We start from the raw sequence: 25,000 nt of genomic DNA, 5'->3' as shown, positions 1-25,000 counted from the left end.
TCTGTAATAGTAGAGCAAATTCCCAAGCATATATTAACCACTTGCCATCCAGACGATTTACCCCCCCCTTCCTGACCAGTCCTCTTTTTGCTATTCAGCGCTACACTATTTCAACTGATAATTGCACAGTCATGCAAACAAAATTTACATCCTTTTTTTCACACAAATAGAGCTTTCTTTGATCACCTGTGTGCTTTTTATTTTTTGCGCTATAAACAAAAAAAGACCGAAAAGTTTGAAGAAAAACAATATTTTTTTACGTTCGCCTATAAAAAATATATAGTAAACTCAAAGATAGTCATAAATTTAGGCCAAAATGTATTCTGCTACATGTTTTTGGTAAAAACAATCCCAATAAGTGTATATTGATTGCTTTGTGTGAAAGTTATAGCTAGAGATGAGCGAATCGAACTTGGCGAAGTGGAATTCGTTTCGAATATCAGGAAAAATTCGATTCGCATCGAATCCGAATTTTAGCAAACTTCGGGTGCACGAATCGAATTTTCCCCGATCAGCCGGCAAAAGTGTCACTGCAGAGAGCTCCGCTATTTCTGACAGTTCTGACAGTTCATTTACAGCGGTTGAAACATTGTATCTATTTGTTTCCATTTAGGATACAGATGTTTTTATTCGGAAATAAATAGATACAATGTTTCAACCGCTGTAAATGTGAAGGAACTGTCAGAGAACTGTCAGAAATAGCGGAGCTCTCTGCAGATACACTTTTTGCTGTACTGGAATTCTTCTTCTTTTCATTCTTCTTCTTCTTTTCATTCTTCTTCTTCTTCTTCTTTTCATTCTTCTTTTCATTCTTCTTCTTTTCATTCTTCTTCTTCTTCTTTTCATTCTTCTTTTCATTCTTCTTCTTCTTCTTTTCATTCTTCTTCTTCTTCTTTTCATTCTTCTTCTTCTTTTCATTCTTCTTTTCATTCTTCTTCTTCTTCTTTTCATTCTTCTTTTCATTCTTCTTCTTCTTCTTCTTTTCATTCTTATTCTTCTTTTCATTCTTCTTTTCATTCTTCTTCTTTTCATTCTTCTTTTCATTCTTTTCTTTTCATTCTTCTTTTCATTCTTTTCTTTTCATTCTTTTTTTCATTCTTCTTCTTCTTTTCATTCTTCTTCTTTTCATTCTTCTTCTTTTCATTCTTCTTCTTCTTTTCATTCTTTTCATTCTTCTTCTTTTCATTCTTCTTCTTCTTCTTTTCATTCTTCTTCTTTTCATTCTTCTTTTCATTCTTCTTCTTCTTTTCATCTTCTTTTCATTCTTCTTCTTTTCATTCTTCTTCTTCTTTTCATTCTTCTTTTCTTTCTTCTTCTTCTTCTTCTTTTCATTCTTCTTCCTCTTTTCATTCTTCTTTTCATTCTTCTTTTCATTCTTCTTCTTCTTTTCATCTTTTCATTCTTCTCATTCTTCTTTTCATTCTTCTTTTCATTCTTCTTCTTCTTCTCATTCTTCTTTTCATTCTTCTTTTCATTCTTCTTCTTCTTTTCATTCTTCTTCTTCTTCTTTTCATTCTTCTTCTTCTTCTTTTCATTCTTCTTCTTCTTTTCATTCTCCTTCTTCTTTTCATTCTTCTTTTCATTCTTCTCATTCTTCTTTTCATCTTTTCATTCTTCTTCTTCTTTTCATTCTTCTTCTTTTCCTTCTTTTCATTCTTCTTCTTCTTCTTTTCATTCTTCTTTTCATTCTTCTTCTTTTCATTCTTCTTCTTCTTCTTTTCATTCTTCTTTTCATTCTTCTTCTCATTCTTCTTTTCATTCTTCTTTTCATTCTTCTTCTTCTTCTTTTCATTCTTCTTCTTCTTCTTTTCATTCTTCTTCTTTTCATTCTTCTTCTTCTTCTTTTCATTCTTCTTCTTTTCATTCTTCTTCTTCTTCTTTTCATTCTTCTTCTTTTCATACTTCTTCTTCTTCTTTTCATTCTTCTTCTTCTTCTTTTCATTCTTCTTCTTCTTCTTTTCATTCTTCTTCTTCTTCTTCTTTTCATTCTTCTTCTTCTTCTTTTCATTCTTCTTCTTCTTCTTTTCATTCTTCTTCTTCTTCTTTTCATTCTTCTTCTTCTTCTCATTCTTCTTTTCATTCTTCTTCTTCTTCTTCTTTTCATTCTTCTTTTCATTCTTCTCATTCTTCTTTTCATTCTTCTTTTCATTCTTCTTTTCATTCTTCTTTTCATTCTTCTTTTCATTCCATTCTTATTCTTCTTCTTTTCATTCTTATTCTTCTTCTTTTCATTCTTATTCTTCTTCTTCTTTTCATTCTTATTCTTCTTTTCATTCTTCTTCTTCTTTTCATTCTTATTCTTCTTCTTTTCATTCTTCTTTTCATTCTTCTTTTCATTCTTCTTTTCATTCTTCTTCTTCTTCGTCGTCGTGCCCTGTGACTGCCCAAATGAGTGAAGTGTGCGGTGATTCTAAGATCGACGGCACTCATCTGCATGTCATACTGACTAACAGTATTATTTCTCTTCCCCAGCAGACTCCAAGGGCATTTAAATTAAAGGTACAGTGTTCTGCACTAATATAAAGGCTCTCTGAAGCCTAGAAACCCTTTTAATAAGTTAAATTCGCGGCAAATAAATTCGCATCTACAAACTATGGTATAGATACTGCAATTTACGCCATTTTTTTCTATAAAGCGTTGCATTAGTTTAACTGAAAATTGCACGGTCATGCAATACGGTACATAAATTAAATTTACATCCTTTTTTCACACAAATAGAGCTTTCTTTCCGTGGTATTTGATCACCTGTGAGCTTTTTATTTTTGGCGCTATAAACAAAAAAAGACCGAAACTTTTTGGAAAAAAAGATATTTTCTCATTTCTGTGATAAAAAAATATCCAAAAAACTCAAATTTCATCATAACTTTTAGAACAAAATGTATTCTGCTACATGTTTTTGTTTAAGAAAAATCCAAATAAGTATATATTGATTGCTTTGTGTGAATGTTATAGCATCTATAAACTATGGTATAGATAATGGAATTTGCATAACTTTTACTTTCTGACAGCCTATCACATTTCTTGAGGTGCTAAAATACCAGGACAGTACAAACACCCCAAAATGACCCCTTTTCAGAAAGTAGACACCCTAAAATATCTGCTGAGAGGCATATTGATTCCATGAAAGATTTATTTTTTTCCCACACGTTTTTGGAAAATGACAATTTTTTTTTTTTTTTAACACAAAGTTGTCATTCAAATTATATATTGCTCACACAAGCCATGGGTATATGTGGAATTCCACCCCAAAATACATTCTGCTACTTCTACCGAGTATGGGGATACCACCACATGTGTGAGACTTTTGGGGAGCCTAGCCACATACAGGAACTTGAAATCCAATGACCACTTTGAAAGCCTGAAGGTACGTAACTATGGTATAGAAAATGGAATTTACACAGCTTTTACTTTCTGACTGCTTATCACATTTCTTGAGGTGCTAAAATACCAGGATAGTACACACACCCCCAAATGACCCCTTTTCGGAAAGTAGATACACTAAGCTATCTGCTGAGAGGCATATTGAGTCCATGGAAAAATTTTTTTTTTTTTACACAAGTTTCTGGAAAAATGACAAAACATTTATTTTTTTTTTTTACACAAAGTTGTAATTTAAATTATATGTATCTGGCACAACACAAGCCATGGGTATATGTAGAATTACACTCCAAAATACATTTTGCTACTTCTACCGCATATGGGGATACCACATGTGTGATACTTTTTGGGAGCCTAGCCACATACAGGAGCCTGAAATCCAATGACCACTTTAAAAGCCTGAAGGTGCGTAACTTCCTCACTACCTATCACAGTTTCAGAAGCCCTGAAATGCCAGGATAGCACCAACCCCCCCCCCCCCCATGACCCTTTTTTGGAAAGTAGACACCCCAAGGAATTTAAAAAAAGGCATGTTGAGTATTTTGCAGATCTAATTTTTTCGCACAAGGTTTTGAGATATAGAAAAATAAGAAAAAATGTTTTGTTTTCTTTCTTCATTTTCCAAAAACTTGTGGCAACAAACGAGATCTGCAAAATACTCACCATGCTTATCAAATTCCTTGGGGTGTTTACTTTCCAAAAAGGGGTCATTTGGGGGGTTAGGTGCTATCCTGGCATTTCAGGGCCTCCAAAACTGTGATAGGTAGTCAGGAAGTGTAATGAGGAAATAAAGCCCTTTAAAAGTCTGAAGGTGCTTATTAGATTTTGGGGTCCTGTACTTAGCTAGATTGCCAAAAAGTCTCTCACATGTGGTACCCTCATACTTGGGAGAAGGAAAAGGATGTATTTTGGGGAGTAATTCCCCATATATCCATGGCATGTGTGAGCAATAAATCATTTAAATGACAATTTTGTGTAAAAAAAAAAATAAATTCTCAACATGCCTCTCAGCAAATAGTTTGGGGGTGGCTTTCCAAAAAGGGGTCATTTTGGGAGATGGGGGCATTTTATGCCCAGCATTAGAAGTTTATGTCACACATCATTCACTCTTCTAACCACCTAAGAAGACCAAGCCTTTTCTGACACTTTTTGTTCACATGAAATAAAATCAGTATTTTTTGCTAGGAAATTACTTTGAAACCCCAAACATTATATATTTTTTTAAAGCAGACACCTTAATGGCGGGTGCTGCAATTTTTTATGTCGCATAGTACTCGTGCAGTGAATTTTCAAACGCAAATTTTTTTAAATCACTTTTTTTACTTTTTATGCACAAAAGCACAATATATTGGCCAATTATTTTGAAAGATAAAAGATGATGGTATGCTAAGTAAATAGATACCAAACATGACATGCTTTAAAACTGCGCATGCCGCGTGCAATGGCGACAAACTGCATACATTTTTAATATCCATAGGCAACACTTTAAAAGCCTTTATAAGCTAAGAATTACTGACCTTGATCTTATGTTCTCGGTGATACCTCACATGCATGGTGCAACCGCTGTATACATACCAGCACAACGCTCGTGCGCGCTGGGGGGGTGAGGGTTTTTTTTCTGTTATTTTTTTTTATTATTTTTACACTGTCCCTTTCATATTTTTTTTTTAGATCACTTTTAATGCTAACACAGGGAATGCAAATATCCCCTATAACTTCAATGGGCATTGTCATATATTCTTTTTTGAGAAATCTGGGGTCTATCATGCTCTAGATATCGCCTCTGCCCTTACATTAACATGATCTAATCTTACGAAGATTGGCGTGATCAGATGCTTTCCCAATTTACAAATGGCGCTGTTTATATCCTGCAAAACTGAAGTGATGAAATGCTCGTAGCTTCCGATTTCTTATAATATAGAGATGATTGGCACAATTCCGGTCACCGGCTGCATTCTCAGGTTCCCCCGGTGGCATGGGACTGCCCGAGAAGGCCGTGGAAGGCAGCGGGGGAGGGGGGGCATCATCTCCCGCTGCTTGTAAAAGCAATCCTGCAGCTAATTAGCCACTAGTATTGCTTTTACATGAAAGCCGATCGCTATCTGAAAAAAACCATACCAGGATTATGCCTGCAGCTGTAGGCATCATCCTGGTATAACCGTTCAAAGTCCAGTGATGTACCAGTATGTTGCTGGTCCTTGTTGGGTATATATATGTTGTTGTTTTTTTTTATGCAGCCTGTAGGCTGAATGAAAAAAAGGCAAGAAAAAGTGTGGTATGCCCGCCATTAGAATATACCACCCTGCATCCACCCACTTCTAATGGTGGGCACACATTAGGTTACACGGTGCCACATGCACCAATTCCAAGATTGTACAAATGTCTAAATAGTGGCACGCTTGAATAAAAATTGTCCACGTATAAGTGGTACCCCATATGGAAAAAGAATGACATCAAGACCCAAATTATCTTGCCACTGCTCCCCATGTAGTCTGGACATCCGGCGGGCTCCACGTGACTATCTTTTCCCTCATAAATCTGAAATGTATATATATAGCCTGTTGCCCTCTCACAGCTCTTATATATTTTGAACCCATATCTGGTACACTTGCTGGGGAGAAATTGTTTGAATGCAAGGCGGCCAGAAAAATTAATGAGGGACTCATCAACGCAGATGGGGAGTATAGACATCTGCAAATCTTTGGTTAAGGTGATTTGCTAGGGGCCGCATTTTGTGGAGTCGGTCAAATTCAGGGTCACCTTGAGGACAACAGAGTGTGTTGTCGTTGAAATGCTTAAAACACATTATACTTTCATATCTATGCCTGGCCATGGCAGAAGAGAACACGTGCATATGATGACTTGGGTCTGTAGACCAATACAACCACAATTAATTTTTTTTAGTAATGCCCATGTTGAGGGTTAGGTCCAAAAAAAATGTAAATTCAGAAACCGTAATGGGTTTCCATGCAAATGGTCTGGCAAGGTTTGAATTTGGGTTGGCGGCAATAAATTGTTGTGCATATAAATTGCTTTGATCCACAATCAATGCATACAGATCTTTTGTGAAACACAGCTTCAAAAAATCAAGGAGACTAGTTAAATTTGCTGTTTTCATCTGAATTCCGGGTTGGGCAGTGAATGGGGGAAGTACGGGTGCTGCAGAAATTGTGGGCTGCCAATCGGGATTAGCAAGCACATCTGGAAAGATACCAGGGGCTCTACGGGCCTGTGTGCGAATTCTTGGTGGTTGCGGGACAATGCTCACCACAGCACCAGCTTGTACTGCACTTATGGGACTCGCCACGTCACCAACTGATACTGGTATGTGAAACACCGAGATGTACTAGGCCGCTGGTGCTCGCCAGTTCATCAAAAGGTAAAGCAGCATTAGTACTGGCACTCTGCTGCATATGAGAGTCATCAAAATTTACCGGCAAGTTCTAGCAGAGATCAGGCCTGATTCTGTGAACACTGCAGTTTTGTGTGCAATGTATCAAGTGACAGTGACCTACTGACACTGCATTTGCTGGGGGAGAAGGGGGGGGGGTAAGCGTAGGGGCTAAATGCAGGTGCTGGCAGGTGCCGGAGCTCATCCCGTTAACACTGTGTTTTTGGGGATACTATACTAATGTGAATCCCGGTATGGCGCTAATCTGATCAAAGATGTTGATCCGTTCAGACACTATACTAGCAATGGAGGTTTATTGTGTTCCTGGCAATCAAGGGGTTAAATGTGATTACTGGTGTACTGAGGGGCAATATGACGCTATCTGGGAGGGGTGTGAAAATCATGGGAGCGTGAATCATGTATATATAGGTGATTCTGCTCACCTGTGCCGCCCTGTAGCAGTATTTCTGCTATAGGGCGTTCAGGAAGCGGTTAACCTCTTAGCACCCGCCTTGTAGTACTGTGGACGGGCGGCCCCTCTGGGTTTCGAACACGCATGCCCCTCGGTCGGCACACACTGTGATTTGGCGGGAGCCTGTTAGCAGATCCTGACCAATGATTCACGGCTGGGACCTGCGGATTGGCTGTGTACAATCACAGCCCAGAGCTCTGTATTCACAATCAACACAGAGCTCTGTACAGAGGGAACAATCTCAGTTCACACTTGTGCAGGTGGAAGCAGCTGCGGGACCCGCATTTCATCCTGCCGCTTCAACCATCTGCACAAAAAACGTGGGACCCATTAGTTTTAAAGGCGCCTCTCGCACTGGAAATCACACCCACACTGGGAAGCGCTTTACAGTCAGGGCTGCAATTTCTGGAAAGGTGCCTCATAAAGGGGTTAATGTACTGCTAATGGTCACTAATGCATTAGTGATCTGGTGTTAGTGGTAATTAACCCCTTTGTCCTGCAATAGTTGCCAGTGTTAGTTAATCCCTTCTTCCAGCAGCATGAAGGTATTAATAAACACTGCCATTGTCCGCTAATACAGCACAACACTGGTCACTAATGCAGCACAAAGGGGTTAATTAACACTAACACTGGCCACTAATGTAGCACAAACACTGGCACTGATCACTAATGGGGAAATATGTCTAATAGCACTACCACACTGACCAGTGGAGAAAAAATTAAAGTGGAAATTTGGCTTAAGCCTAACTAACCTTAAAAACACTGTCCTCTTCTTAACACCTATGCTTACTAACCTATCGGACTGTAGGCAGCATGCTAATCTACAAACATGCAATGAAAATATAAAAAATACCACCAAGACAACACTGTATTGGATATATATAGGCCATGGCCTGGTTTATTGGTTTTAAAATATTATAACCATAAAACATTTATCACATCATAACGTTATTCATTTATTAACCACTCAGCCCAGCCACTACGACTTGAGCTGACAAATCATTAATATAAGATATTTTATCTTAATGTTTTGTCATGTCATCTTGTCATCTTACATGTGCCAACAGACAGGAGGGGGGTAAAATACAACCCTCCTGTCACCAACTCCCCAAACTGCGGTCAACTTAATACATGTTTGTAGATTAAAAACATCAAGGCCTATATCAGAAAAGTGAATCATCATGACAATACATACCTGGGTAAACATCCTCAAAGTCATAATGATGAAAAGAGATACGTAAAGCAGGCACCAGAAACTTCTCCAACACTCTGTTAATGCGTTTTCTGACTTTCAAACGGCTTAAACGTAACAGAATCTAAAAATCTCAACCGAGGAATTATTTCCAAAAACACTAAAACAGTGAAGCCAACTTTAGAAATCAAAAAGTAGTTTTCATACTGGAAATAAGATCAGAAGTTTTCATTTGGCCAATATCATTACTTCCCAAGTGAATTATCAGGATGTCCGGAGAAGGCCTAAAAGCATGAAGCCTTCCTAACTCGAAAACTACGCCAATGCCAATAGATGTGAAAGGAATCTGGATCCAGACCAAGGTTCTCTGAGTAAACTTGATCAGCTGTTCTCTTCTGTGCCCAGTAAATGTAATAATGGCCCCAAATCCATACAACCTGCTGATTACCTGTAATAAATTAAACAAAAGAATCAGGTCTAATATATAATTTATAAGAGTCAGAACGCCATCTACCAATTTTCTTAATGCAGCTGGCTTCCAATCCGATTCAGGCAGCTTCAGTAGCTGCCCCAATCCAAAAGAAATGAGTCTTTATATGAGAGTGATTTGAATTGAAAAACGACAAGCATTTCTTCAGGACAGTGGAGAATTGATAAGTAGTTAACGGAGAACCATCTTTATGTATAAAAAGAATTGGATTGATATCTGGTCTTATTGCCATATAAGCCTGTAAAAACTTAATGGGACAGATACCAGAATCTACACAAGTGCTTAGTCCAAGTGCCAAAACCAAACTGATCGGTTTTAGAATACGGAACAAAAATGTGAACATTTTCTGCTGTAATAATTATGTTGGAGAATAACATACCCAATACTATAGTTTTAGACATTTCTGATATCTGAAATTCTGCAAAAAAGGCAATAGAAAAAAACGCCCTAAATAGAATTGACTCCTAAATAGAAGAGCATATCAAATTAGTCACCGAATATAACCGTGATAATATAGCTGGGGTAATAGGGCTTCTATTATCTTTTTACTAAAGTGCCTTTTTTATAGCCTTTGAGAGCTTGCCGTACAGAAAAGAAACTGAGACAGGCTGGAAGTTGATAAAGCCTCAGAAAAAAATTAGACTCTTGATAATATTTTGTTACTATGGGACCAGGAGTACTTTTTTGACATTAAAGAACTTAGAGCTATATTATTTGCTCAGAATAACCCGAAAGGTCAATTTGATGCGAGGATAAGAAGGACAGCCATAAAAGCCAGGCAGAGGAGTAATTTTTCCAAGTAGAAAATGCCACAGAACACCAAATATTTTCAGAAATTAAATCAGGTCCCATAATTGCTGTGAGCAAGCAACACCGGAACGATCTGCTTCTGACAGAGTGAAAAATGAGCTTCAGCTATAACATTAATCTTACCTGGAATATACTTAGCCTTTACCCAAATTTTGGATGAAAGACAGTTAATAGCAAACAATACTTCTCGATTGTCAGCACTAAATAAAATTCTCCTTTGGGAGAATTGTTTGCCCCAAATCTCTAAAGCGACTATTACAGGAAACTCCAGAAGTACTGGAGCAGAAACTATTAGACATCTAGACGCGCAACAATTGTTCCTCCAAATTGCTGCAAAACCGATAGAGCCTGCCGTGTCAGTAGACAAACAGATATCTCTATCCAGAATAAAGTTCTGCTGCCATAAAGTCTTGCCTTTAAATTGTTCATAAAATTTTAACCAAACCAGAATATCTTCTTTAATTGCTGCAGTCAATCTTATATGCGCAGTGGGGTTTTTAAAACCTGAAATAGCCACGTAAAGCCTTTGGGAGAAAACCCTGTCCATAGGAAGGACTCTTGTAGCAAAAGCTGATTGACCTAGGAAACCTTGAATTTCCTTCAACATGACCTTCTTTTTTCACTGAAAAGATAATAGCAACTGATGTAACTTATAGATCTTTTGTTCTGGCAACCGAAATTCCATTGCCACCGTATCCAGAGTAATACCTAAGAATTCAGTAGTTGGAAAAAGCTAGAGGTATAGCAAAATTATCACAAACTTTAAAACATTTATTCAAAAGGAACCGCAGTTGGATTTGCTAAAACCATGAACAAAAAATCGTCTAGGTATAAAAATAAAAGAGATTTTCAACATAAATCCCTAAAGAGTTGAAATACTGGGGGTTAAGAGGGAGCAATCTGAATACGGATTTGATATTTGCTTTTTGCCATCAAAGCAAAGGGGACCAAGAATGCAAAGCTTTTCAACAGCAGAATCAAAAGAAATATGTGAGACAGAAGACAAATCCAAGCTTATTTGATCATTCAGAGAACTTCCAAATGAAAAGGACAAATGATGGATAAGCTGAAATGAGTTTGGCTCTTTTTTTGGGACTACACCTAACAGAGAAATTTTAAAGTTTTCAAAAGGAGGTAACTCAAAAGGACCTTCCATTCTCCCTGCTACCACTTTCTTATGTAATTTTTCTCTCACAATATCAGGGAATTCTCATACAGATTCAATGCTTTTCCAATTTCTGTGCCAATACTAGAAAACAGCCTTTACCTTCAAAAGAAGGGAGGTTAAACCTATCCTGGAAACCTTCAATTAGGAGGGAAGCCATCTGGGTAGGCTAACGGCCATGGAAGCATTCTTGTTATGCTCATTGGGGTTATTGCTTTTTTGAAAATTGTCTCTCAGAGTAGTATTTGCATTTGCTTGCAATTTACAAAAACACTTAGCTACAGTATAGGATGAGCCCCAAAGTAAAAAGGCACATTCATGCCTATATTTACATGCAGTTTGCCACCGACACTGACTATCATTGCATGCAAAGCACACTCCCTTATTATATGTAGTTCCCGAATGGCTAGCAGCGACAGTGCTTGGCTGACAAACAGCTTCTGTGGCAGAAATAAATTTAACCAAAGACTAACATCTTTAGATCCTGATCCAAACTCTTACTGGGGAATTTATCACATAAAATGCTGAAATAAATACAAAAAGCTTGTAGCCAATTGTAAAATGATTTTATAATTGGCTTGTGCTTTTCCTCCTCCAGTTAATCATCTTTTTTTATCTGCTCTATGAGATAATTCTTTAGAGGGAGGCAACAAAATAGCTAGATCAATAAATTCACCTTGCCAAATTCTCTCTAACAGAAGCTGACAAGTGAAAACCCAGAGGTGACAAAATGCAAGGAATACACTCTTTAGGCATAACATTTGACAAGTTATTGTTTCTAACCAAGGTTAATATATGTGAGGACAAATTAGGATTCTGAGTCACAGGACAAGAATCTGAGAAAACAGGAGACCATACCCCCGCTGTCACCCCCTCCAGCACATGACAAGATAATGATGAAGAGAAAGCGTTAGAACATAAAGAAGATACCAGATGTTCAATAGAAGAAGACAACACAGACAGTCTCATAATAGTGTCAGACTCACCCCTTGGTGCAGAGCCACTTTCTTCCAAAAGGAGAGAAGGAGGTGGTGTACACTACATAGGAATCTACTGCCGGCTTGATCTGAACTCGGTGGCTGTACTCTCCCTGATGCCCACAAGGGACTCCTAATGCTCTCCGGCGTCTTCCGTCTCCGTGGAGACATTGTTCCCCTTGATGATGGTGCTTCAAGCTTGGCCCACCTGCCTCCAAAGCTTCTTCGCATGAGCACCGCCTCTTTCTGCTGGCACTGGCGCTCCTTTGCCGGGCGTAGCTGAATGTGTAGCTGTGGCCGCACGTAGACCGAGGCTGTACCTTCACAGCTGGAGCAGTCTCCTCTTACTTGTCTGCCAGAGGTCTGCCTCTTCACCCCGCATGATGTCTTCCGCTCCTACAACCTCCGGAAATTCTTCCACGGGGACTTCTTCCTCTTCCTCCTCCTGGATCGCACTTATATATTTATTATTATATACAGTTGGGTCCATACATATTTTCATACTTTTGGCTCTGTATGCCACCAGAATAAATTAAAACAAAACAATCCAAATGAATTTGGAGTGCAGACTTTCAGCTTTAATTCAAGGGGTTGAACATAAATATAAAGTGCAAATTTTAGGAACTGCAACCGCTTTTATGCACAGTCCCTCCATTTTCAGGGGCTCAAATGTAATTGGACAAATGAATATAATCATAAATAAAATGTTAATTTTTAATATGTTGTTGAGAATCCTTTACTGGCAATGACTGCCTAAAGTCTGAAACCATTACCAAAGACTGGGTTTCCTCCTTTCTGATGCTTTGCCAGGCTCTAACTGCAGCTGTATGCCTTTAGTTTTGCCTTCAGCAAGTGAAATGTGTGCTCAATTGGGTTGATATCAGGTGATTGACTCAGCCAATGCAGAATATTCCACTTAATATAAAAGTGTAAGAAGCGAGCGCTGACCTATCAGCAGCTAAGGACTCAAGGTAACCAACAAAAAACCTTAATGAAATAAATGTATAATAGTGCAGCGCTAAAATGATAATTCAAATTGTGACCATGGGTGGGATAATGCAATGAAATATGAGCGTATAATTAAAACATATAGATAAAGATAAGAATGATAAATATCAATCCTATACAATATAAAATTACATAGGGCAAGGTGATCCGTAGTGATGACTAAATAGTGTTCTAAATGTCCCCAAACATTCAATCGGTGCTTGTGATAGCGGAAGAAATGCGCACTCACCGGACGTGCAATAGGAATGCGCGTTTAAATACATTATCCTGATGTCATCAAGGTAATCATCTGGGCCTGAACATATAAAATGCAGCGCTAATGGTAAATGAGAAGTACCAAAATATGTAATAATAAACAATGATAAAAATAATTAATTATAATGGTGAATAAAATATCCAATCATGAACTGCCAGAAAAAACGAGTCCTGTAATGGTGCTCCCTGTGTTCCCAGTGCATATGGTATAAATGCGCACTAACCAGATGTGTATTTAAAATACGCGGTGTGTGATTATCATGAGGATCCCCCCTCTCTCTGGTCAAGACTGGAGCTGAAGATGGTGAAAATGGAGATGAAATGCTCTCGTATGGTGAAGATGGATACGGAGTGCCAGAGGTCCCCTTTAAGGGATATGCAGGTGAAAATTCCTGGATTACAGGTCGTTCCCCTCTCTGGGACTGGTGGGTGGATCACGGCAGGGCTCTGAAAATTAGAAGCTGGAAATTCAACTAGATGATTAGCCAGTCAATGATGATGTGCTGCACTTCTTCCCTCCAATGTTATGATCCGGGCTGTAGTAGGGCTGATCAGGACACAGATCCGATAATTGTGCAGATCAGATTTAGAATGGGAAAGCTCAGAAAGTCTTGCAGTCCTGTCCTTTAATTGCGAGCATGATCCTGATATAAAGTCTCCGGTGAGCTGAGCGATCAGCACGCTGAGATCTGGTATAGACTATCCTGCTCTGTTTTCATGTGCACTTGTTTCTTGGTTTCAAATCGTATTCAAAGTTCACTCCTCCCACACTTTTTCCCTGTCATCCTCCTCCTCCCGCAATCATCTGGGTCTGTAGATGGAGAAGGCTCCCTCTCAAGATGAATGGGTCCTGGGACTTTAGATGTTGCTGATCCAGAGATATCCAGAGTTCCCCTTAAGGGATTTGGTGGGTGCAGCTCACAGGAGTTAGTAGGAGGCTCCCTCTCTGGTGGCAATGGGCTGATGCTGGGCGTCTAGATGGAGTAATACTCCACACAGGGGTCAAAACGGAAGAATGCCCATAGTCTAGTAAGTTAAATAAAACACTTATTGATCAAAGAATAGGATGCATCCAAAGGTAGACATTAAAAACAATGAGGACTGACCGTCCCTGAATAGAGATGGCCGCCGGAGCTCCACGATGCTCCAACGGCGTGACGTCACGGCGTGAGTAGGCTCCTCACGCGTTACGTGCGCACGCACATCATCAGAGGAAAAAAAACATTTTAGCATCGTGGAGCTCTGGCGGCCATCTCTATGCAGGGACGGTCAGTCCTCATTGTTTTTAATGTGTACCTTTGGATGCATCCTATTCTTTGTCTTTGATCAATAAATGTTTTATTTAACGTACTACACTATGGGCATTCTTCCGTTTTGACCCCTGTAGGGAGTATTAATTCCTTTAGACGTCCAGCATCAGCCCAATGCCGCCAGAGAGGGAGCCTCCTACTAACTCCTGTGAGCTGCACCCACCAAATCCCTTAAGGGGAACTCTGGATATCTCTGAATCAGCAACATCTAAAGTCCCAGGACCCATTCATCTTGAGAGGGAACCTTCTCCATCTACAGGCCCAGATGATTACCTTGTTGACATCAGGATAATTTAATTAAACACGCATTACTATTGCGCGCCCGGTGAGTGCACATTTCTTCCGCTATCACAAGCACCGATTTTAATCTTTTGGGACATTTAGAACACTATTTAGTCATCACTACGGATCACCTTGCCCTATGTAATTTTATATTGTATAGGATTGATATTTATCATACTTATCTTTATTTATATGTTTTAATTATACGCTCATATTTTATTGCATTATCCCACCCATGGTCACATTTTGAATTATCATTTTAGCGCTGCACTATTATACATTTAGAATATTCCACTTGTTTTCCTTCAAAAGCCCCTGGACTGCTTTTGCAGTGTGTTCTGGATCATTGTCCATCTGTACTGTGAAGCGCCATCCAATCAACTTTGCTGCATTTGGCTGAATCTGTGCTGATAGTATATCTTTAAACACTGTAGAATCCATCCGGCTGCTTCTGGCTTATGTCACATCATCACTAAACACCAATAACTCAGTGCCACTGGAAGCCATGCATGCCCATGCCATCACACTGCCTCCAACATGTTTTATGATGTTTTGTGCTTTGGATCATGAGCTGTTCCAAGCCTTGTCCACACCCTTTTTCTTCCTGTAATTCTGGTACAGATTAATCTTAGTTTCATCCGACCAAAGAATGCTTTGCCAAAAAACTTCTAAAAAAAGCCAGACCAGTTCTGGAAAAGTCTAATCAGGCTTTTCTATTCTTCAGGCTTATGAATAGTTAGCACCTTAAACCCTCTTTATTTGCTCTCGTGAAGTCTTCTTTTGATTATAGACTTTGACAATGATATGCCCATTTCCTGGAGAGTATCCTTCACTTGTCTGGATGTTGTGAATGGGTTTTTCTTTACCATAGAGAGAATCCTGCAATCATCCACCACTGTTGTCTTCTGTGGACATCCATGCCTTTTTATGTTGCTGAGCTCACCAGTGCGTTCTTAATTCCTCAGAATGTACCTATAGCTACTATAGCTTGAATGTTTTGGTAAATACCTGAAAAAAAACTAAAATTATGCCTGTGTCCAAATATATATGGACCTAACTGTAGTTGGTTGATTTGTTTTTATATAGGAGATGCCATATGTGCACATTTAATTGTATAGTGGGGGCTGTTAAAGAAACTGACGTCAGTGCTGGAGGTTATTATTGTGTAAACTGGCACTGATGCTGGGGGTTATTATTACAAAAACTGCCATGTATACTGGGGGTTATTATTGCAGAATCTGACAACAATGCTGGGGGTTATTGCAGAATCTGACACCAATGCTTGGTATTATTATTGCAGAAAATAGCACCAATACTGGGGGTTATTATTGCGGAAAACTGATACCAATGCTGGGGGCTATTATTGCTGCTACTGAGAGCAGTGCTAGGGGTTATTAATGTAGAAACTGGCACCTATGCCTGCCTGTCTACTGATGCAGCGGGCTCTATTGGTTTTGCAGCAATTTGGAGGAACCATTGGTGCGTGTCTAGATGGCATGCTAGATGGATTGCTAATGGTTTCTGCAAGAACATCCTGGCGTCTTGTACAATATTACACACATCTTTGGGATCTCTGTATGTGATTAATGCATATCAGACAGACATTAATATAAACTTTTTGTGAAATATTTTTTTCACAAACGCCAAAATGTACAGTTTGCCATTATATTTGGGTACGGAAGGTGCTGCAATATTTTAATGACAATGTTTTCAACTTCATAGGTAATCTTCAACAGAAAAAATATTTTCATTTTCCAAAAATAGCCAGATTCCCAATACAAGATAACAACTGGGAACGACTCATTTAGTCTATATTGACTTGTTTTTTAATCTGTAAGTTAGTTTGTGTTGTATTACAACTGCTATCATTTATCTATTTTAAACAGGAGATTCGGATGATGCTGCTCCATCCAGTTCCATTGTACTTTCATCCACCCCTCCCTCCGTCTCACCAGTTATCAAGGAAGCATCACCAACACCACCTTCATCCCCGCCTGTTACAGCTGGGTTTTCTTCACCCAGGTAGTAAACAAAGCAAATTTATAGTATGTGCTAGATACATTTTATTTAAGTCACATTTGCTTTGTCAGGTAGGACATTTACAGTATAAAGACAGGCCAATCCAATCAATTACATACATTCAAGTGTATATCTAGGCATATGAGTTAAAGTTTGATATATTGCTGTGATCATTGTGCACCTCTTGAAATGGCAATACAAATTCATGAGTAAAAAAAACCTTGCTAGCAATTTCTAGAAATTACTTGTAACTAACAAATCTATAACACTGCATACCATATTAGTTGCAGATACAGACATTAAAATGAATACTGCAGGAGATTTCTGTTATAAAACATTTCGGACATTGTTAAATTAGGTTATAGAATGTTCCAATTAAGTTTGTATATTTTGGCATTCTCAGAAGTAGAGGAATTGACGCTGGATGGATAGTATAAATGTTATCAAACCCATGCTGACATAAGACTTTCCTATCATGTCCTTTGTATCATTTCTCAAGCCCCTTGCTATTTCTCATCAGTAAAAAGTACTGTGCAAAAGTTTTAGGCAGGTGTGAAGAAATGCTGTAAAGTGAGAATGCTTTCAAAAATATATACATTTATTGTTTATTTTATCCATTTACAAAATGCACAGTGAGTGAATAGAAGAATAAACTAAATCAAATCAATATTTGGTCAGGGATTTTGTAGGATTAGAGTCAGGTGTATGATTAACCAGTTATACCATGCAGGTGCTAATGATCAATTTCATATGTAGGTTGAAACATAGTCATTATGGGAAACAGTAACAACTGTGTAGGAAGATTAAAACTGTGTGAGCAACCTTTTATTAGATGTATGATTAAAGCTGGCCATACACTATACAATTTTCTGCCCAATTTCCTTTAGATTTACATTCAACTATGTAGTGCAAGAGCCTGCCTAATTGGATACATTTGAGTGTTGTTAGTTTTGACCTCCTATTGTATGGTTTTTGGTAAATCTAAACCAAAAATCTCATGAAAATTGTATTATGCATGGCCAGCCTAACTTACATTATTCTAAAATCTGATTAATGAAGAGCTCCATGCATGGCATTACTTTATATATTTACTTTGGTCCAGCTTGGTTCATTGGTTAATTCTGCAGCTGCTAAGTGCTCTATGCGCCGATAGTGAATGTGTTTTTTAGTGTTGTCACCTATACTACATACAGGAAGCTGTATTTTCTTCAGCTGGTGTTTCATTGACTTCCCCTCTGTGTGCTAAATAAAGGGAGTCACTTGTTCTGGCACTTCTACCAGGCTTTCTTTGATTGGTTGAGTCAGAGATTGTGAGGAATATTATCTACGAAAATACCTATGTGGCCTCTTATTTCCTCTTGGAGTTCTGGAATACACAGGTTTACTTCTGCAGAATCTACAACCCTTGGCAAAAAGTATGGAATAGCCACTCTTGGAAAATGTAAATTCAGTTGTTTGTGTAGAAACAAACACTACAGTACACCACTAGTACTTTGTTGCACAACCTCTGGCTTTTATAACAGCTTGAATTCTCTGAGGCATGGATTTAACTATTGGCAAATCGTATTCTTCATCAATCTGGGTTCAACTTTCTCCTATTGCAGTTGCCAGATCAGCTTTGCAGGTTGGAGCCGTGTTATGGACCAGTTTCTTTAATTTCCACTATAGATTTTCAATTGGATTGAGGTCCGGACTGTTTGTAGGCCATGCTGTTGACATTATGGGGTTTGTTTACTAAAGCTGTAGAGTCCAAAATCAGACTCACTTCTGCATAGAACCCTATCAGCTTCCAGGTTTCATTGCCAAAGCTTCATTGAACAAGCTGAGGTTAGAAGCTGATTGGTTTCTATGCAGAAGGGAGTCTGATTTTGGACTCTCCAGCTTTAGTAAATAAACCCCTATATGTCTTTCTTGAAGGAAAGTTTTTACGGCTTTTGCCTTGTGCATTATCATTCTGAAAAATTATGTCATCATCACCAAACATCCTTTCAATTGATGGAATAAGAAAAATGTCCAAAATCTCAATATAAACTAGTGCATTTATTGAAGATTTAATGACTGTCCCTTGTACCTTTATCTGACATGCAACCCCATATCATCAATGATTGTGGAAATTTTCATGTTGTTTTCAGGCAGTCATCTTTATACATTTCATTGGTATGGCACCAAACAAAAGTTCCAGCATCATCAACTTGCCAATTGCAGATTTGTGATTCATCACTGATTATTTTCATCCAGTCATCCACTGTCATTATCAGGGTTCAGGCTCGAAGACCAGTTGCTATAGCAGTGGAAAGGCTCACACCGAAACCAGTAGGATAGGTACAAAGGCAGGTCACCATGGTAGAGGAGTGGACCTGAGGTGCGGAGTCTAAGTACTAACCGCTGTTCACTAGAGCTCCAGATGATTGGGATGGATTTTGCTGTGTGTTAGCACTCGGTCGTGGTCCTCAGGATCACCCCACCAGGAGGTCCAGTAGCGTAATAAGCCGGTAAGGATCAAACAGAAGCGTAGTCCATAAACAAGTCAAAGGTCAGTAATGAGCAGTTGCAGGTTGGGATCAGGCAGAAGCATAGTTGAGGACCAGGCCAAGGGTACGAGTGGTAGCAGAATATGGATGACAGCAGAGAAGACAAGGAGCAAAATACTGGCTGAAGAGAGCACAATAATCTGGCAAACAGGAAGTGCAGAGACATGGCTTATATCGGGAAGTTCATGGAAGGAGCAAAGGGTTCAACGTTCATGACAACCAAGGTCAAGGCAGGATCATTCAAATAATTGTCAAGGGAGCTGTCCAGCATTCCAGGTGGCTCAGCAAGAAGAAACATTGCCACTCACCGCAGAAGGCCCAGGTTCGGACAGAGGCTCAGACAGGCTCACACCGAAACCAGCAGGATAGGTACACAGGCAGGTCACCATATTGGAGTAGTGGGCTCACCTGAGGTGCGGAGTCTAAGTACTAACCGGTGTTCACCAGATGGTGGAGATGGATTTTGCTGCGTGTTAGCCCCAGGTCGAGGTCCTCAGGATCACCCCACCAGGAGGTGAGCAAGTGGAGGTCCAGTAGTGTATTAAGCAGGTAAGGATCAAACAGAAGCATAGTCAGTAAACAAGCCAAAGGTTGGTAATGAGCAGTTGCAGGTTGGGATCAGGCAGAAGAGTAGTCGAGGAACAGGCCAATGGTCAATAACAAGTGGTAGCAAAATATGGATGACAGCAGAGAAGGCAAGGAACAAGATGCTGGCTGAAGAGAGCACAATAATCTAGCAAACATGAAGTGCAGAGACATGGCTTATATCAGGAAGTTCATGGGAGGAGCAAAGGGTTCAAGGTTCATGACAAACAAGGTCAAGGCAGGATCATTCAAATAATTGTCAGGCAAGCTGTCCAGTGTTCCAAGTGGCTCAGCAAGAAGAAACATTGCCACACACTGCAGAATCTTGGGTTCGGACCCAAGCTTTCACATCCACAGTCCATTATTGCTCTTCTTTAGCCCACTGTAACCTTGTTTTCTTCTGTGTACATGTTAATGATGGCTTTCATTTGGCTTTTCTATATGTAAATCCTATTTCCTTTAGGCGATCTCTTACACTTTGGTCACAGGCATTGAATCCAGTTTCTTCCCATTTGTTCCTCATTTGTTTGTTGTGCATTTTCTGTTTTCAAAGCATATTGCTTTACGTTTTCTATCTTGACGCTTTGATGTCTTCCTTGGTCTACCAGCATGCTTCTCTTTTACAATTCTCCCATTTGATTTGTACTTGGGTCCAGATTTTAGACACAGCTGACTGGGAACATCCAACATCTTTTGCAACATTCCGTGATGATTTACCTTCCTGAAGAAGTTTTATAATCCTATCCTTTGTTTCAATTAATATCTCTCATGTTGTAGTCATGATTCATGTCAATCAGCTTGGTGCAACAGCTCACCAAGGTGTGCAAGCACCTGATGCAGATGTTTGTTTTAGAACTGGTAATTCCATAATATTGTTCTCAGAATTGAGTGATTTAAATTTTTTTTTTGATCTGCAAAAACAGTTGCAATTGACTACAGTTGTATTTCTTTATTTTTTTTTAAGTGTTTCTTAAAGCCAGGAGGTTGGAATGTTAAATTAAATTAGTTTTGATGCATGTCTGTAATTGTTTTTTTTCTGCACAATTAAACAATTGAATGAACATTTTCCAAGAGTGATGATTCCATACTTTTTGCCAGGGGTTGAATTTCTATTATCTTTAGCATTGTCACAGATGTTTGTACTCCTGAAAGACTTTTATCAAACCTTATATGAATTGCCAGAATATTTAAGTCTGGAGATTCTGAATTATTGCAACTTGTAGAAATAGAAAGAAAAGGCCTGGCCCGAGTAGTTAGCAGGTAAATGCAGCCTCAACGCCTTCAGCCACCCAAGTTTTGGTATAATTAAACCACTCACAAAATTTAAATAAGCTATATGATGCACTTTTCATTCACCTATCAGTCCAAGCCTCTAAAAAGCAACCAAAGTCAGGAACTTCAATGAGAAGTAATTGACAATTTAGAGACATGCTTACACAGGCTGAAAAGTTGAATAAAGACTAAAAACAATAAAGAATAAAAATGATGATAAAAGTATTGCACTAATACAGCTACAATCACCTCAAGCAAAATGGAAGATACTGCACATAGGCGCATAAAGAAGCAGTTAACCAACCTAATCACAAAGGAAACACAGATCAACAGTGATATTTTCTTTCTCTCAAGATGCAAAAAGAGGAATCTCATACCACAAGGCCTCGGATTAAAAATCCTTGCATAAATACAATCAACTCTCCTTATGCAGAAGGACTTTGCAGACACACCAGCGAGAGATTAAGGAATCACCTCATTCACAAACTGTATGGAAAAAGGGTAACTATCCGGATACAAAAGCAGTCTTTGTTTGAAACCCTAACATCATTGGACCCTACCAACATTAACCAAATCAAGAATGAATTGGAAACTTTACAAAGACAAACACAAAAACTTGCCATGAATGGGAAACAAAAAAAACTTCAGAAGCTGCACCAAGAGCAGACCTTTTGAATACAACCTAAACATAAAAGCAACCCAACATCTACACCTCTTACCATCAGTGACCTGGAATCTAATCCGGAATCCCAAGCCCAAGGGATCCCTTGTGTAAATGCTGACCTGACTGAAAATGTGGATATAACAGAGGAACTTGCAATCATCAACTTGTCAAATCATAAACTTTCCGAACCAGAATTAACCATCCTTTCCAAAGGCCTTACATTCTGCCCAACCACCAAATTGGATCATTTACACTTATTGTCAGATATGGAGGATTTCTTCAGGAGACTAAGGCTCAAAGAATATTTCCACAATAATGAAAGGAATCCTAGGACAATGGAGTGCTACACAAAGAAAAAGAACAACTGCTTCACACCTCCACAAGGACGCAATCCCAAACTGGACACCTATATTGATAGCTTCAGATTGCAAGCTACATCCCTGATATCCACCCAGCAAAAGAAAATTCTGTACAATCTTTCGCCACTAGAGCGAAGGGCTATACACGATTTGCGCAATAATCAGGCCATCACCATCAAACCAGCAGATAAAGGGGGAGCAGTTGTTGTGATGGATACAAACAAATACATACAAGAAGGCCAGAGGCAGCTGGAAAATGCTATTTACTATAAAAAACTGGATTATGATTCGACCCAGGAATTTACAAAGCAATTAAAAGGTCTCATTAAAACACTTCCAGCCCACCTACATTCAGAACTTATAAATGCGATTCCGGATCATCCAGAAATCGGGGACTTCTACATGCTGCCCAAAGTCCACAAGCTAGGAAATCCAGGCAGACCCATCAAAACAGGTATGAATACACTCACCGAACAAATCTCAGGCTTTGTAGAAAAAATTGTAAAACCGTTAGTCATGAACACTGCTAGTTTCCTGCAAGACACAACTGACTTTCTGAACAAGATCAACAACATACAGCAATTACCATCTAACACACTTCTAGTGACTATGGATGTAGTATCCCTGTATAGTAATATCCCTCACAAGGATGGATTAGCTGCATGTCACAGATCCTTATCATCCTCAACAAACCACAAATACACTGCTGAGGATGTTACACAGCTCATTGAATTCGTACTTACACACAACTACAGTGGGGCAAAAAAGTATTTAGTCAGCCACCAATTGTGCAAGTTCTCCCACTTAAAAAGATGAGAGAGGCCTGTAATTGGCATCATAGGTAGACCTCAACTATGAGAGACAAAATGAGAATAAAAATTCAGACAATCACATTGGCTGATTTGGAAAGAATTTATTTGCAAATTATGGTGGAAAATAAGTATTTGCTCACCTACAAACAAGCAAGATTTCTGGCTCTCACAGACCTGTACCTTCTTCTTTAAGAGGCTCCTCTCTCCTGCACTCATTATCTGTATCAATGGCACCTGTTTAAACTTGTTATCAGTATAAAAGACACCTGTCCACAACCTCAAACAGTCACACTCCAAATTCCACTATGATGAAGACCAAAGAGCTGTCGAAGGACACCAGAAACAAAATTGTAGACCTGCACCAGGCTGGGAAGACTGAATCTGCAATAGGCAAGCAGCTTGGTGTGAACAAATCAACTGTGGGAGCAATAATTAGAAAATGGAAGACATACAAGACCACTGATAATCTCCCTCGATCTGGGGCTCCACGCAAGATCTCACCCCGTGGGGTCAAAATGATCACAAGAACGGTGAGCAAAAATCCCAGGACCACACGGGGGGACCTAGTGAATGACCTGCAGAGAGCTGGGACCAATGTAACAAAGGCTACCATCAGTAACACACTACACCGCCAGGGAATCAGATCCTGCAGTGCCAGACATGTCCCCCTGCTTAAGCCAGTACATGTCCGGGCCCGTCTGAAGTTTGCTAGAGAGCATTTGGATGATCCAGAAGAGGATTGGGAGAATGTCATATAGTCCGATGAAACCAAAATAGAACTGTTTGGTAGAAACACAACTCGTCGTGTTTGGAGGAGAGAGAATGCTGAGTTTCATCCAAAGAACACCATACCTACTGTGAAGCATGGGGGTGGAAACATCATGCTTTGGGGCTGTTTCTCCGCAAAGGGACCAGGACGAATGATCCATGTACAGGACAGAATGATCGGGGCCATGTATCGTGAGATTTTGAGTGCAAACCTCCTTCCATCAGCAAGGGCATTGAAGATGAAACGTGGCTGGGTCTTCCAACATGACAATGATCCCAAACATACCACCCGGGCAATGAAGGAATGGCTTCGTAAGAAGCATTTCAAGGTCCTGGAGTGTCCTAGCCAGTCTCCAGATCTCAACCTCATAGAAAACCTTTGGAGTGAGTTGAAAGTCCGTGTTGCCCAGCGACAGCCCCAAAACATCACTGCTCTAGAGGAGATCTGCATGGAGGAATGGGCCGACATACCAGCAACAGTGTGTGCCAACCTTGTGAAGACTTACAGGAAACGTTTGACCTCTGTCATTGCCAACAATGGATATATAACAAAGTATTGAGATGAACTTTTGATATTGACCAAATACTTATTTTCCACCATAATTTGCAAATAAATTCTTTCCAAATCAGCCAATGTGATTGTCTGGATTTTTTTTCTCATTTTGTCTCTCATAGTTGAGGTCTACCTATGATGCCAATTACAGGCCTCTCTCATCTTTTTAAGTGGGAGAACTTGCACAATTGGTGGCTGACTAAATACTTTTTTGCCCGACTGTAATTTGCTTTCAATAAAGACATCTATCTTCAATGTATGGGCACTGCGATGGGAAGTAAAATGGCACCCCAATATGCCAATTTATTTATGGCTGACCTAGAGGAAAGATTCCTGAACAGCATGGAACAAAAACCATACAGATACTATCGCTATATTGATGATATTTTCATCATATGGACAGAAGGTGAAGAAAACCTAAAACAATTTTACTCATTGATGAACACTTTTCATCCATCAATCAAACTAAAAATGGAATACTCAAACACACGTCAACTTCCTAGACACCACAGTATACATCAGGGGTGATACGCTTCACACCTCAATATACAGGAAACCCACTGACAGATGCAACTACCTCCACAGTTCCAGCTTCCACCCCCACGAAACGTGCCATCATACACAGTCAGGCCATTAGATACCACCGAATATGTTCTGACCCAAGAGACAGAGATAAACATCTCGGGACACTAGCAGACTCCTTCCAT

The 25,000-nt window shown here is 39.3% G+C and overlaps 1 protein-coding gene across 6 annotated transcripts in view; it reads left to right on the top strand.

The window, feature by feature from the left end:
- Positions 1-25,000, top strand: part of PACS2 (phosphofurin acidic cluster sorting protein 2) — a 1,098,307-nt gene that overhangs the window by 1,010,326 nt on the left and 62,981 nt on the right. For 5 of the 6 annotated variants that reach the window (XM_089657830.1, XM_089657827.1, XM_089657828.1 and 2 more), the window contains one exon: positions 16,617-16,752. The exons of the other annotated variant lie outside the window; for it this stretch is intronic. In XM_089657830.1, the coding sequence (XP_089513956.1) occupies positions 16,617-16,752 (136 nt within the window). The remainder of the gene's footprint in view (positions 1-16,616; positions 16,753-25,000) is intronic. 6 annotated transcript variants of the gene reach the window in all.

The sequence above is a fragment of the Staurois parvus genome, unplaced genomic scaffold (assembly GCF_062004578.1).
Source record: "Staurois parvus isolate SC_StPar_1 unplaced genomic scaffold, SC_StPar_1.0 ptg001032l, whole genome shotgun sequence".
Classification (NCBI taxonomy): domain Eukaryota; kingdom Metazoa; phylum Chordata; class Amphibia; order Anura; family Ranidae; genus Staurois; species Staurois parvus.
The sequence above is the reverse complement of the archived record's forward strand: the minus strand, read 5'-3'. Positions and strand labels throughout refer to the sequence as shown.